This window comes from Oryzias latipes, chromosome 9 (assembly GCF_053564925.1).
Source record: "Oryzias latipes strain Hd-rR chromosome 9, Olatipes_Hd-rR_3.1".
Classification (NCBI taxonomy): Eukaryota; Metazoa; Chordata; class Actinopteri; order Beloniformes; family Adrianichthyidae; genus Oryzias; species Oryzias latipes.
Window position 1 is genome coordinate 915,437 of NC_136245.1, and position 19,585 is coordinate 935,021.

The 19,585-nt window shown below is 50.7% G+C and overlaps 1 protein-coding gene across 8 annotated transcripts in view; it reads right to left on the reverse strand.

Moving 5' to 3' along the window:
• Positions 1-231: 231 nt before the first annotated feature.
• antxr2a (ANTXR cell adhesion molecule 2a) overlaps positions 232-19,585 on the reverse strand; it is a 78,491-nt gene continuing 59,137 nt past the window's right edge. For 5 of the 8 annotated variants that reach the window (XR_013658030.1, XR_013658031.1, XR_013658029.1 and 2 more), the window contains one exon: positions 232-2,315. Coding sequence is in view for 3 of the 8 variants with exons in the window: in XM_023958900.2 (XP_023814668.1) it covers positions 2,256-2,315 (60 nt within the window). In the remaining 5 variants the exon portion in view is untranslated. Of the gene's footprint in view, positions 2,316-9,613; positions 10,035-11,654; positions 12,066-19,585 lie in introns of those variants that run through there. The other 3 variants (XR_013658032.1, XM_078952387.1, XM_078952386.1) reach the window with 3 other exon arrangements.

The following is a 19,585-nucleotide window of genomic DNA, read 5'->3' on the forward strand; positions in this document are numbered from 1 at the left end:
TCTGCATCACTGGAGGTTTAAAAGATGCCAACAAAACCCAAAATCTGACAAGTTCTTCAAAGTCTGAGAGATCTTTGCAGCTGAAGCTTTTTTTTAAGCCTCTCCAGTTCCAAAAATTCAAAAACAAAAGTGAATCAATAGGCAGAAGCTCCTGAAGGAGCTGGAAGTCTTCAGACGGCAGCTCCTGCTGTCCCAACGACACGCCGAGCAGAAACACAAAAGAGCCTCAGCTGGTGTGGAGTTTTTATTGGCCAAAACAGAAATGCAAACAGGAAGTGTGACTGAAAACAGCCATGAACTGACGGAACGCCGTCAGAGAGGCGTCGAGGCTCTGCAGCTCCTTACGGCGCCTCAAAACACGCCAACCGTCAGGAATCGCTTCTGCTCATGACAGAAAAGCATCAGACTGAAGCTAGCATGTGGAAAAGTTGACCAAAGGTCAAAGGTCATCTCTGAATTAGAAACAGCATAGAAAAATGGCCCAGATTCATTCCTTTTTCCGCTTGTACCCAAACCGTGCTGCCGCACTGGTGGGGGTGGCGTGCAGAAACCTGAGACGGCGTGTGGCGGTGACGCGCCGCGTGCTGCGCCTGCCGTGGAGAAGCCTCGTGGCTGCAGCTAGACTGCTGCCGCTTTGGCGACAGAGCCTGACGGCGCCACAGAAGCAACCTGTGAAAACATGCGAGGCTGAGCGCGCTGGGGTCGGGAAACACCAGCGCCCCCCTGAGGATCCGATCTGGAAGCACGTGTCTGTCCAATCAGCATGGAGGAGAAACAAAGGAATAATAATTAGCCGGTGAGACGCTCCCCGCCCGCCCGCCCGCCTGGCGCACCCTGGCGCCCTCCAAATGTACGCCGCTCCCCCTGGAAGTTGATGGTTGCTGAACTTATTTTTAGTGTCATTTGATAAGCTCCCCTTCGTGCACGGAGACATCCCACTGACCCAGCCACTGGTCATTGTCTATACGGCTTCCCGTCAAAGCCGGCACGCTTTGTCAGGTTTCCACTCGAATATCCATTCTGCCTCTGAAGTCCGGGATCCGAAGTGACTGGATCATTCGAGCCTTTTTCTTCAGCCCCCCACCACCTTCCTGCTCACAATAACATCATGTGGGATCGGCACGGTGACAGCGCCGTTCATCTACATGTACGCCCCTGACGTTGGGCTGAGGGAGAAGGGGGGCAATCATTTCTGGACATGAACAATACTTATCCGTCCGTCGCATCCGCTGCTTTGGGTTTGCGTTGTGGGCGGCGTGCGGCATCAGAGCGGCGGGCTGCCCTCTTTTCCTCTGGGATGGAGCCGTTGTGGGTCATTCAAAGTCAAAAGGCATAAAAAGGAGACAGCCAGGTCTTCACAGGCTGCTGCCTGCTGTTGCCTTTAATTATTTTAATTAAACTTTGATATTGGGAAAGAGTTGCGACTGGAGGCCTGGAGCTCTGAGGACGCCACCATGGAAGCTCTTCTGTTTATGAGCCGTGATGTGCCACGCCTAACTGAGCAGAGAGCAGACTGCGCTGAAACGGGGCAAAAAAAGCACCAGGCACCATGTCAAGGTCTGGAAGGCATCAATCCCTCAAACGGAGCTGGAGACGGTCCTGGTCAGGAGGCTGTCCCGCGGTCCGATAACGCTCTATTAATTTCCTTGTCCCGAGTGCATAATGAAAGGAAGGTGTCTTCAGAAACGGAGGGAAAAAAACTAAAGGGCAAAGTCTTGGTGCCTTCCAACACCTTGGGGCGTCCTGTCTACAATTTGTCATGCGTGTGCACGTCTGCGGGATGAAATGACAGGAGAAGCCAGTGGAAGGGCAGCCGGCGGGCTGAAGTTGGAGAGGAGTGGAAATGAGACATCGCCAAAAGGCGGCGGACTTCAGTACTTGTGAGGCCCACTGGGATTAGTCCCACTTCCCGCCACAGGCAAACAGCCCCTCTCCCTGGTGTTTTTTTAGGAGAGCTTCCGTCTGTGCCCATGAAATCAGGTTCCTCACAGAAGGCACAATATGGTCAGAATATGTTAAGCCTTTGGTGCGCACGAGAAGCTAACCGGAACTGAGAGCTGAGTTCTGCGGCGCTTTCTGCTGGTTTTTTTATCTCTTTGTCAGAACAAACAAGGCCAGAAACGGCTGGTATCAAAAAGAGGATAAATAAGTTAATGAGCGTTTGTGCTTCAGAGAAGGGACACCGCAGAAGCAGAAGGAGCGGACAGGAAGCGGCTTCAGCGGCAGGAATAAAAGTGTCTTGTGGTCGGCGGCGATCAGCAGACGTCTGCAGCTCCTCCCCGCTGCTGCACGCGGCTGAAGTTCATGCAGCGGCCCTGAAACCACACAAACAGAAGAGCAGAGCTCCGTTTTTCTCACGTTTATTCTCTTAACACAATAAAGTCAGATGGTAGACAGGAATCCTTCATGATTGGCCAAATGTGCTAGAATGAAGCGGCTCAGAAAACCCAAATGTTCTAGAAATATTCAAAGCAAATCTGTAGTTTCCACCACAAAGACCCACCTTCCTCTGTTGTGTGTCTCTATGTGTGTGTGTGTGCAGCAGCACAGTAGTCGTTCTGACACCAAGAGGGAGCTCTCACACAGCGAATCTCTGCAGCCCGCCTCTCTCCTCTCTGATTCAGGACGCTACTTCGAGCCGGTCCTCACTCGCCTTCACCATTAAACAGGAAGCACAAACCTGACTGCAGAGTGTGTGCACACGTGCACGCTCCATGAAACCTGAAAGTCCTCAGTGCATGTGTGCCAGTCTCTCCAGATTCAACTCACTTTCTACGAGGCCTGTAACAATTCATTTGAACAAGGATCTGATCCTCTGACCTAAAGTGGATCCAGATCCTCTTCATCCAAACTTCCAGCAGTGAGACTCAGACAGAAATTCCTGCTACTGAACAGTTTTCCAGATTCTTGGATTTCTTCCAGATCATCAAGTTAAATGAAATCTGTGTCCAAACAAACAAGTCGATTTGATTCAAACGGATTAACAACTTATTTCAGGCAAATTGATCTGGTTGGATCCATCAATTCACCGTTACAACCCCGCTCTCCATGTTTTTAATGAAAGTGTGCTTCTGGATCATTTCTGCATAACTGGAGTCCAGACTTCACACGGTCTGCACACTGCAGAACAGCGGAAGCATGGCGGGCCTATAAGAGCAGCCATGCATGATGGGAGTGCATGACAAGGTGTGCATGGTGGGCGGAGATTAGTGGACAATCATAGCAGGAAGTGTATGACCTCAGTGTATAGGCAAGTGTGCATGACGGCCATGCATGAGTGTGAGACAGACATGGACTCCATGCATGAGTGTGTGTGAGACAGATGTGCACTCCATGCATGAGTGTGTGTGAGACAGATGTGCACTCCATGCATGAGTGTGTGTGAGACAGACGTGCACACCATGCATGAGTGTGTGTCTGAGACGGACGTGCACTCCATGCATGAGTGTGTGTGAGACAGATGTGCACTCCATGCATGAGTGTGAGACAGACGTGCACTCCATGCATGAGTGTGTGTGTGAGACAGACGTGCACTCCATGCATGAGTGTGTGAGACAGACGTGCACTATCTATGCATGAGTGTGTGTGAGAAAGACGTGCACTCCATGCATGAGTGTGTGTGTGAGACAGATGTGCACTCCATGCATGAGTGTGAGACAGACGTGCACTCCATGCATGAGTGTGTGTGTGAGACAGACGTGCACTCCATGCATGAGTGTGTGTCTGAGACAGACGTGCACTCCATGCATGAGTGTGTGTGAGACAGACGTGCACTCCATGCATGAGTGTGTGTGTGAGACAGATGTGCACTCCATGCATGAGTGTGTGTGTGAGACAGACGTGCACTCCATGCATGAGTGTGTGAGACAGACGTGCACTATCTATGCATGAGTGTGTGTGAGACAGACGTGCACTCCATGCATGAGTGTGTGTGTGAGACAGATGTGCACTCCATGCATGAGTGTGAGACAGACGTGCACTATCTATGCATGAGTGTGTGTGAGACAGACGTGCACTCCATGCATGAGTGTGTGTCTGAGACAGACGTGCACTCCATGCATGAGTGTGTGAGACAGACGTGCACTATCTATGCATGAGTGTGTGTGAGACAGACGTGCACTCCATGCATGAGTGTGTGTGTGAGAGACAGATGTGCACTCCATGCATGAGTGTGAGACAGACGTGCACTCCATGCATGAGTGTGTGTGTGAGACAGACGTGCACTCCATGCATGAGTGTGTGTCTGAGACAGACGTGCACTCCATGCATGAGTGTGTGTGAGACAGACGTGCACTCCATACATGAGTGTGAGACAGACGGGCACTCCATGCATGAGTGTGAGACAGACGTGCACTCCATGCATGAGTGTGAGACAGACGTGCACTCCATGCATGAGTGTGAGACAGACGTGCGCTCCATGCATGAGTGCGCGGTGGCTTGTCTCTGCTCTGCTGTCTGGCTCCAGAGCATTACAAGCAAAGAGCGACTGTGAGAAGGTCTTTGGACAAGCGGGGGAATTTCATTTCCTTGCTCTTTGGCAAGGCATGGGGGTATTTGGTGGGGGGGTGGAGGCTGAGCTCCACGGCTGAGCGGTAAGCCCCTCAGCGTGTCCCCTCTGCCGCTAATCTCACACAGTCAACAAATAAGGCACATCAGATGCTGTTTTGGCTGCAGCCATCAAAGTGGCTAAGTTTAGTGGATTTTGATGTTTTTCTGGCGGGGGGCAGCAGAGCAAAGGCTCTCAGAGATGCCAGGCCAGGCTGGAGGGGGGGGTCATGGCTGGGAAACAGGTGCAGCACAAGACGGTCAAACCCGTTCCAGCTGCCCTGCTCCCCGCTGGACGAGGATGGGCTTGGCAGGGAGCGGCGTCCCTGAAGCGGGGGCCGCCGTTTCGCCATGACGCACTACTGATGTATTGGCTGACAGACAGGGCGGGGGGGGGGGGGGGGGGGGGGTTGGTGGGAGACCTTCCTCATCTTCAGGTACGCTGATTCATCGCTTTTTTACATTTTACCGGCCCTCCTCCACTCCGTTCTCCTCTGGCTTTCTGATTCGTGGCGGTCTGGCCTTCGCCGACTTTAGCGCCTGGGCTCAGGTGTCCCTTCCTTCAGTCCAGGGTTGTCACAAACATACTAGAGGTCTCTGCCCCCCCCCTCCCTGAAGCCATGGCCCCTCATGCTGCACTATCCCACATGGAGCAGAAGGGGAGCTGCGTTCGGATGCTCTTCGTAGATTTCAGCTTCTTTCAATATGATCCTTCCCTGCAAGCTGGTGGCTGTTTTTTGGCTAGGACCCTTTCCCTCCCCACAGGGCTGAGCCCCCGCTCTACATGCCTCCACCTACCACAGCAACCATTGGGACGTATGCGGATGACACCACAGTAGTGGGACTCATCAGGGAAGAGGATGAGGAGGCCTACAGGGATGAAGCCGCTGTAAGGAGAACAACCTGCTCCTCCCTCAGATCTTGGCTTTCATCCACGGGTAAAATGTAGAGAAGGTTGCAGACTTCAGATCTGTAGGAGTCCAGCTGGCCTGGAGAACAAACCCTCTGAGCTGCTGAAAACCCAGCAGAGACTCTGAAGAAGAACATCTGTCAGATTCCTGCGGTCCTTCTAGCGGTGCTGCACAGAACCCATCCTGACCCAACCCGACCCATCCAGACCCATCCTGACCTACCTGCCCCAACCTGACCAATCCTGAACCAACCTGACCCATCCTGACCCAACCTGATCCAACCTGAGCCATCCTGACCCATCCTGACACATCCTGAAACATCTTGACCCATCCTGACCCAACCTGAACCATCTTGACCCATCCTGACCCAAACTGACCCATCCTGACCCAACCTGACCCATCCTGACCCATCCTAACCCATCCCGACCCAACCTGACCCATTCGGACCCAACCTGACCCATCCTGACCCAACCTGATCCAACCTGACCCATCCTGACCCAACCTGAACCATCCTGACCCAACCTGAACCACCTTGACCCATCCTGACCCAACCTGACCCAACCTGACCCATCCTGACCCATCCCGACCCAACCTGAACCATCCTGACCCAAACCCTACCCATCCTGACCCATCCCGACCCAACCTGACCCATCCTGACCCAACCTGACCCATCCTGAACCAACCTGACCCATCCTGAGCCATCCTGACCCAACCTGAACCATCCTGACCTACCTGCCCCAACCAGACCAATCCTGAACCAACCTGACACATCCTGACCCAACCTGATCCAACCTGAGCCATCCTGACCCATCCTGACACATCCTGACCCATCCTGACCCAACCTGAACCATCTTGACCCATCCTGACCCAACCTGACCCATCCTGACCCAACCTGACCCAACCTGACCCACCCTGAACCATCCTGACCCATCCCGACTCAACCTGACCCATTCGGACCCAACCTGACCCATCCTGACCCAACCTGATCCAACCTGACCCAACCTGAACCATCCTGACCCAACCTGAACCACCTTGACCCATCCTGACCCAACCTGAACCATCCTGACCCAACCTGACACATCCTGACCCAACCTGACCCAACCTGATCCAACCTGACCCATCCTGACCCAACCTGAACCATCCTGACCCAACCTGAACCACCTTGACCCATCCTGACCCAACCTGACCCATCCTGACCCATCCCGACCCAACCTGACCCATCCTGACCCAAACCCTACCCATCCTGACCCATCCCGACCCAACCTGACCCATCCTGACCCAACCTGACCCATCCTGAACCAACCTGACCCATCCTGAGCCATCCTGACCCAACCTGAACCATCCTGACCTACCTGCCCCAACCAGACCAATCCTGAACCAACCTGACACATCCTGACCCAACCTGATCCAACCTGAGCCATCCTGACCCATCCTGACACATCCTGACCCATCCTGACCCAACCTGAACCATCTTGACCCATCCTGACCCAACCTGACCCACCCTGAACCATCCTGACCCATCCCGACTCAACCTGACCCATTCGGACCCAACCTGACCCATCCTGACCCAACCTGATCCAACCTGACCCAACCTGAACCATCCTGACCCAACCTGAACCACCTTGACCCATCCTGACCCAACCTGAACCATCCTGACCCAACCTGACACATCCTGACCCAACCTGAACCATCCTGACCCAACATGAACCATCCTGACCCAACCTGACCCAACCTGACCCAACCTGAACCATCCTGACCCAACCTGACCCCTCCTGACCCAACCTGATCCAACCTGACCCCTCCTGACCCAACCTGAACCATCCTGACCCAACCTGAACCATCCTGACCCATCCTGAACCATCCTGACCCATCCTGACCCATCCCGACCCAACCTGACCCATCCTGACCCAACCTGACCCATCCTGACCCAACCTGACCCCTCCTGACCCAAACTGACCCATCCTGACCCCTCCTGACCTAACCTGAACCATCCTGACCCAACCTGAACCATCCTGACCCATCCTGAACCATCCTGACCCATCCTGACCCATCCCGACCCAACCTGACACATCCTGACCCAACCTGACCCAACCTGACCCATCCTGACCCAACCTGACCCAACCTGACCCATCCCGACCCAACCTGACCCATCCCGACCCAACCTGACCCAACCTGACCCATCCTGACCCAACCTGACCCATCCCGACCCAACCTGACCCATCCCGACCCAACCTGACCCATCCTGACCCATCCTGACCCACAGCAGTGTTGTGGAACATCACAGCAGCAGCTAAACTCTTCTATTTTCATGGGAGTGGGTCTCTGATTGGTCTCCTGGATCTAACTTAGTCAAAATGTGCTGCCTGTCAATCATTTCAATAATGAAGTCTGAACAAAACGTTTAGCAAACGTTGAGCCAGACAGAACAGCAGGACTGCCAGGAGATTTGTTGTCATCTAATGTCAGATTGGGGGTGTTAGGAGCTGTAACCTAACAGGACAAAGGATGATGGGCAGTCAGGGCAGGCTCACTCTGCACCAGGAGTCCCGCCCAGCCACGTGCACACATGGGGTCCTGGGGGGGCATCAGCACCTGCCGTTTTTGCCTCCCGTTAAAAAAGTGCCCTCTGTTTTTCTGTCCCATCTTAGTTTTTATTAACATTAATACACCCCCCCCCCTGGTATTCTATCATACCCATTTCTTTTATCATTACTGGGGGGTCCTGACCTGCAGCTTCTGTCTTTGACGATAGAACAGGACCAGTTTGTGTACTAAAGACATTTAGGTGACATAGCTGAGAAGTTACAGTCAACCCTCATTAAATAATCAGATGTTCAGATATTAGTGTCTTACTTTATTATTCTACTGATAGAAAAAAGATCCATATTTTCCTGGAGGTCAGAGTTTGGACCTCCTGTTCTCTAATTGTGCTGGTGTCACTGGGACACTTTCGTGGCGTCTAGCCGTCCCTCTGAGGTCTCTTCAGTGTGAAGCCTCTCAAATTTCATTATTATTTCCTTCCATTCATAGAAAGTTTTCTTAAGGCTTAAAAATTCTTCATTAAAGTTCTGTCACTTGGATCCATCTGTGATGTTCAAACTGATATTAAATGTGTTTGTGTCCACATATGTGGGAAATACTTTCATAGTGTCCTTATTTTCTCACATGACTGTTTCTATTAGAACTTAAATTTAAAAAAAATCTTAATTTCTATATTGTTTAAAAGACAAAAAGACAGTGTTTGTGCTGCCCTCTCCTGAATTTGAGCCCCTGCCCCTCTATGATCCCGTGCACGTCTCTGGCCCCGCCCACAACTCAGAGGTGAATTTCTAATGAACTCCTGCCGCTCTGCAGAGACTATGTCCTAGAAAACGGGATCATCATTGTTTAAAGATGCTGGGGATGCTGTGACAATCGATCAGGAGGTGATGGGAGGGGGCTGCTTTATGAAAATGTGATTTCTAAAGGGGGAAAGATCAAACACAGGAGACAATAATAACACACATGAACACATTGTTCAGTTGACCCCTGAACAAGCTAAAGGGGGCGGGGTGGGCGTGTCCTGGCGTAATGAGAGTCCTCCACTTTCTGAAGAGGCGCCCGTTTCTGCGGCGGTCAGCAGAGGTTAACTGCACTTCCTGTCGCAGACGCACAGCAGAGCTTCAAACAGGAAGCACTGTGACATCATATGCAGCTGCAGACCCCCCCCCAGCAGGGACAAGCTCCAGTGACTCCCCGGGTTTCAGGAAGACGAGGAAAGGCAAAGAAGACAGCTGACTGGGAGCGGTTCTTTCCAAATGTTTGAGTTGGCTTGAGTTTGGAAGCGATTGTATAAAATGTGGCACTTTCACAAGATGAAAGAATAAAAATGAAGAAAGAAGCTTCAGTTAGGTTGCAGAACGGATCTCCCATCTGGACCGGAGCGTGAAAACACTTGCAAGCATGAGAGTTGTAATCCAGTTGCAAGATGCTTATTTTGCAGTGATAAGCTTGGGGCTTTGAAGGACTTTATCACCAGAACAGAGTCGATTCTCCTGATTGGAGCTTTGCAGCCTTTACAGCAGCTTAGTTAATCTGGGGTTTACTTAATCCAACAGCAACAGGTTGACTGCAACACTCATGACTGCCTTCTCTCACACACGCCTGTTCATCAGACAAAGGCCTGGGGGACGTGCACACGCCCAGCGTGCACACAGGTGTGCACTGTTTCAGGAGGTCTTCAGATACAAACTGACCCCCAGCTTTGGTCTCACGTCCAACGACATTTGCAGCAGAAAAAGAGAGATCATGTGTTTCTGCTGCAGTGCATTAGGACACACTGACATTTGCTTCGAATCCCGGAGAAGAAAAACTTTATTCTGGTGTTTCCTGTGGAGTCTGGACGTGGTTCTCCAGCATAGACTGAAGCGTAGGCAGCAGATCTGTGAGACCTTCAGCGTGTGCAGCCTCTGGATCTGTCCTTTTCAGAGCTCTGACATTGTCCAAAAGAGAAAGAATCCTTTGAAGCCTCATTCTGGGGAAATGGTGACAAACCTGCTGAAGTAAATGTTCCTCATCCACCTGTGGCTGAGCTGCTACCTGCACACACGTGAAGACCGTCTCTACAGTACAGTTTACTACAGACTTGAGGCTCGTTAACGTTAAACGGAGTCATTTAACGCTGAAGGTCACTGTCAGCAGAACATTTTCCCCTTTTTTTCCTGGAGATTCTTATCATCCAACCAGATCAATCTGTCTGAGGCACGTTGTTAATCAGATCGACCAGGACAAAATAGTTTCCAAATGAAAGAATTGGATTATAAAATTATTGTAAAATATTTAATATAATATATAAAAACCGACCAATCACAGCAGACAACACACGTGTGATGTCATGAACACGGATCAGTCCATCATTCCAGTCCAATGTGTGGACAGACTTTGAATAAAGTCATGTGACCATCCAGTGTCTAGAATGTTCTAAGAATGTTCCCTTTGGATTCTTTGGATGTGGAAAAACAACAGTGGTGAACTTTAGGAAACTAACATGTGAATGGATTTGACATTCATTCTAGTTTACTGGTTGGTTTGGACACAGATTTCATTTAACTTGATGATCTGGAAGAAATCCAAGAATCTGGAAAACTGTTCAGTAGCAGGAATTTCTGTCTGGAAGTTTGGATGAAGAGGATCTGGATCCACTTTAGGGCAGAGAAGACAGTGAAGTGTTTTCGAGTAGGAACCATATAGTCAACCACAAATTATGGTATGAATCAAATGGTAGTTGAAATGACACCTCTAGTGTTTGCCGTACGTCCTTTGATCAGGGACCGTCTGCCATCCAGTCGTTGCAGCTGCCTTATATCCCCGTCTCTGCAAACTGTCCGGCTTCCACCTCTGGCCCAAACTACCCACAGACAGACCATCATCACCGGGGAGATCAGCAGCACTGCTGTGTTTCAGCAGATAGTGGCAGTGAAACTGGAGACAGCAGCAGTGTAACCATGCGATCATATAGTCTGCATGTATAAAACATGTGTGAAGTCAGCACTGTCTAAGCTGTATTACATGTGTGTCACGTTTGCAGATGCTGTCATATGTTGCTGAACCCCAAAAACCAAAGACCGTCAACCGTTTGTGCTGGTGGAACGCTAACGAGGGAAAATCTCTCTCTGCAGAAGCCGTCCTCTGCTTTCCGGCCTCCTCCTGTCCTTCAGAGCGGCGTCTCAGCGCTGGGAAGGCAGCTTCAGAGAAACCCCAGAAGCATCTCCACACCGTCGTTATAACATGTACTTTGAACTTTGCAGTACAGCATAGTACTGAATGTGTTTCATTTTAATGTGTTTTATTGTTGTTGCAATAAGTGAAAGCTGCGTTGAGAAAACACCTGTGCTTCATGTTGGACTACAGGAGGTTTTGACAATGTAGAGATAATGTCAGACACATTTCCACACCTACTTATAAAAACTATCATTGTTGACTTATCAACTATTTGGAATCATTATTTACTGGTCAATAATGCTTAGTGACGTCACAGAAGAAGAGAATTATAATGGACGTGTTACCGCGGCTCCACAAACAACCGCTGAATGATAGATGGGATGTGGTGAGAGGATAACCACGGCTTTTTAGCAAAACGAGCCGAGGACCTTCAGACGGAGCTGCCCCCCCCCTGCAGGCTGCAGGGGGGGCTCGGCCTGCAGACATGTGTCACATATTGAACACATTAAAAGTTCAAGTTGGAGGGACAGGCGCAGCTGCGCAGGCACAGAGGCACAGCCAGAGTGTGAGCAGTCCACCAGGCTGCTGGCCCTCCTTTTCACAGCCCCTGTCCACACACGTGCACGCTGTCCACACACGTGCACGCTGCCCACACAGCGCTGCCATCTGGCCTGCTGGGAAACCAGAGCCACCTGAGACCCGGCCAAAAACACGACGCTCGCTGACAACTCTGGCATCTCGACGATTGTAAAGGGATGAATAAAACTCACAGGAGCACGCGGTGAGTCTGCTGTCGCCGGGTAGACGGAGGGAAAACAAGTCTTCACCAACCAGCAGACTCACGGGAAGATGGCTGCGTGTGATCACGGCAGAAAGGTGTGTTCTGCTGTAACAGGCCCTGTTCTTTAGCTAGAGGAGTGAGCAGACGGCATGACATCAGATCAATATCAACAGATAGCTGCATAAAAGATCACAGTCCTTCTAGAAATGTCAGTTGTGTTTTTACTGCTCAACATGACATCCGTGAAACTAACAAAGCTCTCTCCAATACTGTTTAGATGTTCCAGTTCAAGCACAGACCAAACATCCTTTTTTTTCTCTTTTGTTCCCAAACAGGGGAGTAATGAGCTCAGTGGGTGTCCAGCCTGTGAAAGGGGATCAGATCTAAAAGAATGCAAACTTCATCATATCAAAAGCTCAATGCAGTTACCTTGGATATCAGCAGCTCATGTAGAATTGGTACACAATTCAAACTGTCATCACTTTGCCAATTTACAGTGAACTAGTTGTTTATGAGAAACAGATCTAGTCCCGGTGAGGCCCAGTTGGTAGGAACTACTTTTTCATCCGCTGGTCACTGGGTGATGTGGCTGTGTGAATCTGTATGTCTGTAAAGCGGTTTAGGCTCTAGAAGCAGCAGAGATGAAACTCCAACAACCCCGTGACATCTTCCCAACATCACAACGGAGTTTGACCAGGTTACTATGGCGATGCAGGTGGGCGTGGCTTCTCAGCAGCAGAGGAGGGAAAAGATAGTTATAAAAATATGATGCGGCCTTGAAGGTAACCGTAGTATCAGGTGATACATATATATATATATATATATATACATATATATATATATATATATATTCTGCCCCCCTTCCTCTTACGTGTTCAAACTTCAAACAACACCTGAACCAAAAATAACTTTATCTAACCACAATAAACTAAACGGTCTCAAAGACCCAGAATTCAGGTTTTTAATGTTTGGAGCTGTTGTGTTCAAGGTTTCAAATAATAAGAACCAGTAAGAAAAAAAAGAGTTTCTCTGTTAAAAGGAGTTTTCATTTCTAGTTTTAAACGTCAATCATAAATATCTACAGTGTATCTGTTTAGGGAAGACTTGGGTCAACGTTAGCTGAATCCTTCATGCATCCGTTCATGTATGGAGATATGCATCGAATCACATGAAAGGAAAGATGCACAGATCCTAGTGCACACCGTGCACACTGTGCACACCGTGCACACGGTGCACGTGCAGAAATGCAGCTGGATTTCTAAAATGATGCCACTGAAGTCCACAAACATGAAAGTGAGACAGCGGCCCGCTCCACCTCCTTACCTCCTCACTCCTTCAGCCGCTGATTAGAACAGCACTGTCTGAAGGACAGCAACGGTACGGGGAGGCGGCCCCTCCTGAGCGACGGTGTGGGGAGGCGGCCCCTCCCGAGCGACGGTGTGGGGAGTCGGCCCCTCCCGAGCGACGGTGTGGGGATGCGGCCCCTCCTGAGCGACGGTGTGGGGAGGCGGCCCCTCCTGAGCGACGTTGTGGGGAGGCGGCCCCTCCTGAGCGACGGTGTGGGGATGCGGCCCCTCCTGAGCGACGTTGTGGGGAGGCGGCCCCTCCCGAGCGACGGTGTGGGGAGGCGGCCCCTCCTGAGCGACGTTGTGGGGAGGCGGCCCCTCCTGAGCGACGGTGTGGGGAGGCGGCCCCTCCTGAGCGACGTTGTGGGGAGGCGGCCCCTCCTGAGCACGGAGGCATCGGGCCTGGAGGTGCAGCTGTTTCCTGCCGGAGCCTCCTGTTGGCTTTGGCCCCCCCATCACCATCCTGGCTGGTTTTGTCAGAGTAAGTGCACATCATTGGCAGCTAAAAGCTCTGGGCACCGTCCCTCTGGTTGTTCCAGAGAAATGCCAATCGTTTTGGCGTCGGCGGGGCCCTCACAGACGGCGCATGAAGGCACAGATGGCACTAATGGACGAGCAGAATCCAACGGAGGGACCGGGACAGAGCCACGCCGGAGCGCCGTCCAAATAACTGTAGTGTGAATGTACTGTATGGCCAACGCGGCGCTCTGCTGTAGCGGGGTGGGAGCCACGGCAATGCGGCATAAAGAATTCAAAAGCATAAAATAATCATAGGAGTGGGAGACTGTGGGAGGATCCTGCCAGCAGGATCAGACAGAGATTGGTTCTGGGCCGGTATGTGCTGAAGCGATGTCCAAGTCAACCCACTCCAGTCGGACAACTGGGTTCACAGCTAATGGACTGACTGCAGCACACAGCCAGGTTATGCACCGCCCCCTCCCACAGATACAAAGGTGCTTTGGTCCAACATGTCAGCCAGCAGAGGGCCGGTTCACCGCCTGTGGGGCCAAACTCAGTTCCACCAAAATGTTGCCCCCGTCCCCGCATGCAGCCGCAGAGCGGCAGCTTGTGGAGCGACGCATTCATAAAAGCCTCTTCAGAGCGAGCGCTGCGTAACAGATGCTTGTAGGAAGAACTAGTCACAGCTTTTACTGGTGTGAAGAGACTTCTGCTGTGAAGTTACATTCTTTTTGGGACTTCCTCAAAAATCCTCCCGTGAGGCTTTTTTTGGAGAACCAAATCTTGACGGTACAGAAATAGGCTTGCCGGGGTCACACAAAGACATTAGGCAGGAATAAACAAAAGCAAGCGGCAGCAAAAGCAGCAAAAGGAAAGCGGGTCTGCATCTGCTCTGTGTCTCCAACAACATGTGCAACCCTTCTGAGGCTGATCCAAACACGCACCAGAAATAAACAGGAAGCCATTTGTTAATTCTCCTTCTGGGTGCCAGGGCGGATCATCGTCCACAGAGAGCCGCTGGGCTCATCTGTACTTTTACATTATGAGGCGGCGCCACAACCGTCCTCCTGGAGAGAGAAGCACGGGGCCGCACCAAAACATAAGCTAGCTTCATGTCTGCAGGCGGCCGGCCCATCAACAAGAGTCTGAATGCTCCGCCGGCAAAAACTCTCCTCCCTTCACTAAGCTGCGAGGAATAAAGGCTGCTTGTGTGTAGAGCTCCCCAGCCAGGGACCCCGGTCCTCAAAACAGGAAGTCACACACTCATGTGGACATGGAAATGGTGCAATGTGGCATCGCGCAACCAATGTACACTCTGCAACTATGACATGAAGACAGCAGACGTGCAAACAATGCTCATTCATGAGTCGCAGGAAAAGCAGGAAAACATCTTTCTGCTTAAAGAACTAAATGTGCTGCAGGATTCTGCAGGAAAATGCTTTGCAAAACCAAAAGGACCATCTTTGGTCAGGGTTTGAAAATGTCAGTTACAGCTAGAAAAATAGATCATATTGATCTGACCTTTTGAGGCCTAGTGATGCCAATAAGCATCAAACCACCCAAATGACCTCGATTTATCATCTACTTGATAATAAAAACATATTCAACGCTTGTTTTTCCAAAACTGGAAATTAATTCAAACTTCAAACACTCATTTACAAGCAAAGTGCAGCACATAGGGGCAGAGAAAAATGAAAGTATATTAAAAAAGAGACGTTTGTCTTCCAAAAAAGATATAAAACCTTCACACAGTTGACTTTAAATGCATTTACAGGGAATCAAAAGTCATGTATGCATGACTATTTCAAATAAATCTGCATTTTCCAAACATCCACATGTGGATTCAGTGCTGTGTAGTGTGACCTCCAACCTCTGAGGGTTTAAACTGGATTAGACTAGAAGCTCAGAACAACAGTCCTGAACCATTGGAAGAGTTTTTCTGCAGAGGAACTAAGTGGTGCTTTGGGTGAAGCTCTGGGTTTGTGGAGGATCCATGGCTGCTGTGTGTGAAGCATCCATGTTTCTACTGTTCACCGGGACTCAAGCCTGCTGGTTCCATTTGCAGTGAAAGCTTCACTCTAGAGGTGGATCCACTGATGTTTATGTCTGTGTTCAAACGTTTTAAATTCAAAAATTAGGTCCTTTTTTATCTTTTAGTCTTGTCACAAATCTGACCAACAAGAATCGTTCATTCTGTAAAACCGCTCAGCCTGAAACAGAAACCAGGTCATGAAGAATATTTAACAGGAAACAGAATTTCTAGAAGATGCTCCTTTACTGTGTGTTTGTGTGTGTGTGTGTGCACGTGTGCATTTGCCAGTAGTGGCCCCGCATAGGCCTCTCTGCCCCCGCCCACGAGCGGCGTGCTGGATGAGGTCACATGCGATCTGCTCTAAGCGGAGACACAGGCCATGCGACAGGGAGGGCAGTAATTGGAGAGAGCTGTCAAGTTGGGGGGGGGGGGGGGGGGGGGTTGTGCACGTGCCAGGGTGGCCCCCGTCCCACAGGGTGCCACACATTAAAAGTCCCTGATGAGTCTAATGCAGGAGGAAATGGGGTTGGCATCGAGCCTGCTTAAGATGTGTTAGGGGAGGCTGGGGGGTGGGGGGCGGAGCTGGAGCGGCGTGCGGACAGGAAGAAGGGAAGCACGTCCAGAACCGAACCAGAAGTCCATCTGTGAGTTCGCCACACGACAACAACAAAACAGCCAGGAATTCATTTCTGATCCAACAGCTGTGATCAGCGGAGGAAGATCAGCGTCCTCCTCCTCTTCCTCAGCTGTCCATCAACAAATTAAAGATGCAGATTTGCAGCTAATGACACGCAGCAGCAGCAGCAGCAGCAGCAGCAGCAGCAGCAGCAGCAGCCACAAACACGCAGCCAGAACAACATGCAGTTGACGTGATTAAGAGCAATCACAGCAAAGGTAAAGCAAAGGCGTGAATGGGTCTCATCACAGACACAAAGGCGGTGATTGCGCTGATGAATGGGTTGGTGTTGGGTCCTCTTTTGGGTGGGGGTTCATGAACATCTGCAGCTTTCTTCAGTTTTCCCTTCCTCTGTGGAGGGCTGCTGAGCGGATTCGTCTCCATCGCCCCCCTGAACACTTGCTGCTCATGGCTGGAGCCTCCAGGAACGACTCGCAGCCCAAATCCATCTCCAGCCTGATTCCGCCGCAGAAAGCTGGATATTTACAGAGCTGTGAACCAACAGGCTGGAAAGACGCTGCTGCAGGTGCAAAGGCCGGGACATAAAGCATCTCGTAAGCTGTACTTGGGAAAATATGCTTATCACGCCGCATTTTATGCAGGCAGTAAATAAAGCGAGCGGCGGCCAGCCGTGCTGGAAACACAGCAGCGTGAAAGCGCCTGAAGCTACAGCCGCTGCAGGGAGGCCTTTGTTTCTGCTTTCTTCTTTAACATCAGCTGCAAACTGTGAGAAGTGGGTTAATGTGACCTGAGTGCAGAAGACATGAGCAGCAACACGCACACGGAACACCAACAACAGGCATTTACCGCACAAACACACACTCGACGGGGGCAGAAAGCAGGCTGGGAGGGGCATTTAGTCTGATGCTGTAAAAACAAGACAGTTCAGGTTTGGAGAGTTGACCAGAAAATAAAAGTCTGCGTGAATGTTAGTCTTTCTGCTTTCCACAGGTACCTAAAGCATCACCTTAGTAGAGTTCACTCAGGTAAACTTATGTTTAACCCTCGTCCTACAAAAGCTTCCTCCAGCTGACCGGGGGGGTGGGGGGGATGGATTCAACACCTAAAGCAGTTCACCAAACAAACCACACGGGGCTTCTTACTAAACTGAGTCGGTTCCAAACTTTGTCCGATAAAACCGTCCATCTCCCAACTGAAACAGGCTCCACCTCCACTGGTGGAACCTCTCTGTCCTCTGAATACCTTTTAAATCAAACATAGGCATGAAAAGGGGCGTGGTCTCCTGTTTAACGGGTGACCACTGCATCTCGAGATCTGGTATAGAAACAGCTATGATGATACCAACACATTGCTTTCAATGAAACGTCTATGAAAAGGCCCCTAAACCCGCCTTCAAACCCCCGTGTTCACGTGTTGTTACCCAAGTCTGTTCGTTGGCTCCATGTACAAACCGCGCTTTCACTGAACGTACACTGAAAGTGCAACCAGCTGAACTTGAACCAATCAGGAACTGGGATTTGGTCGTGATGTGTGGGCAGTGTCCTTATGAAAACAGGGAAATGCCAACCTTTGGAAAATTGATCATTGAGGAGACAAAATATTACACATCTGTGGAGATTTCCATATCGATCTGATACACCCCAGCAAACAAAAAGCAGCTGACGACTTGAGTCGGTTGCTATGAGTTTATATCTAGAAGCTATATATAAAAGCCTGTTTATATATAGAAACCTGAAAACACGCACATACGTGCATTTACTTTCATTGAAAGTAGTTGCTCGAATGCGCATTTCTGAGCCCGACGTGAACGTAGCACCAGGCCTCTAGGTCAGATTAAGCAACACAACGTCTGGCCAAAAGGGTCAAAACCCCAAAGTAAATAAATGCTGCACAAATTCTGTCCAACAAAAACCATCAGAGTTCTCCACTGACAGCTGCAGGGGTTTACAGACCCTCTGAAAAACAAGCTTCTCATGTCAGCACAGCTAAAGCCCAGCAGCTCTGGATTTAGAACCATCTCCCTGAGGTGAGTCCTGATACCACAGACCTCCATCTTCTGACCTTAAGCTTTAGCGCTCGGCCATGATCTGTGAAGAGCTCCAGTCACACCTGAAAGATGTCCTTGTGAGCACTTCATGCCACGAAGTCCCCCCTCAGCTCTACCAGGCTTTCACCCAGACGTCCGGCACTCCTCTGCCTAAACCATTCCTTTCCATCCCCAGCTGTGCTTTGTTCTTTTATGGGCATTCAGGACTTTGACAGGAGAACAAGATATTATCCAGAATAAAGCCACCAAGGGGTGACAGGATCATGAATGCTGCTGTCCTTGACTTTTACACAGTTGCACGCCACCGTAGTACCCTTACCCACCATCTCTGTAGAAGAGCGGTAAAGGGAGACTATATTTGCAGGACGATAAATTGTTGCACAACAAGCCCCCCCCCCCCCCCCCCAAGACCCAGCTGTGAAATCTGACAGGTCAGCACTTCCTCTTCAGACGCTCACTGGCTCTGTCTTCATGGAGATGAATCCTGGGAAGACTGTTTGTTTGGGGAATGGGTGTGAACGACACACAAGTCCATCAAATCAATTAGAGTTTTATGCAGAGACGGCCTGGCTCGGTCTGGGCTGCGAGAGCTTGGCCTGATCTTTTGTGAGGGGTTATGTGAGTCAGAGCGTTTCCACAGCCAACAGTCATGACTCGTGTACTCACAACACCAGCGAGAGCGCAGGGAGGAGGGGTGGGAAGCCTGCATATGGCCAGAGCCAGTGCCTCACATTCGGGCTCTGATTGGGCTCAGACGCTCACACCAGTCAACTCGGCTCACAACTAAGAGGCACCGCTGCAAACCGCTGCAGACTGCCTCATAGAATCGCTGACCGCCGCGAACCGCTGCAGACGGCCTCAGAGCGTCGCTTCCCACCGCGAACCGCTGCAGACCGCCGCAGAGCGTCGCTTCCCACCGCAGAGCGTCGCTTTCCACCGCAGACCGCCTAAGAGCGTCACTGACCGCCACGAACCGCTGCAGACCACCGCAGAGCGTCGCTGACCGTCGTAAACCGCTGCAGACTGCTGCTGAACTTCGCTGAGCAAGTGTCTTTTCTTTTTTCAACACAAGATAACACAGCCGCCATTGTTTGTGTCCAACACAAAAAAGGGACTTTACCTATTTT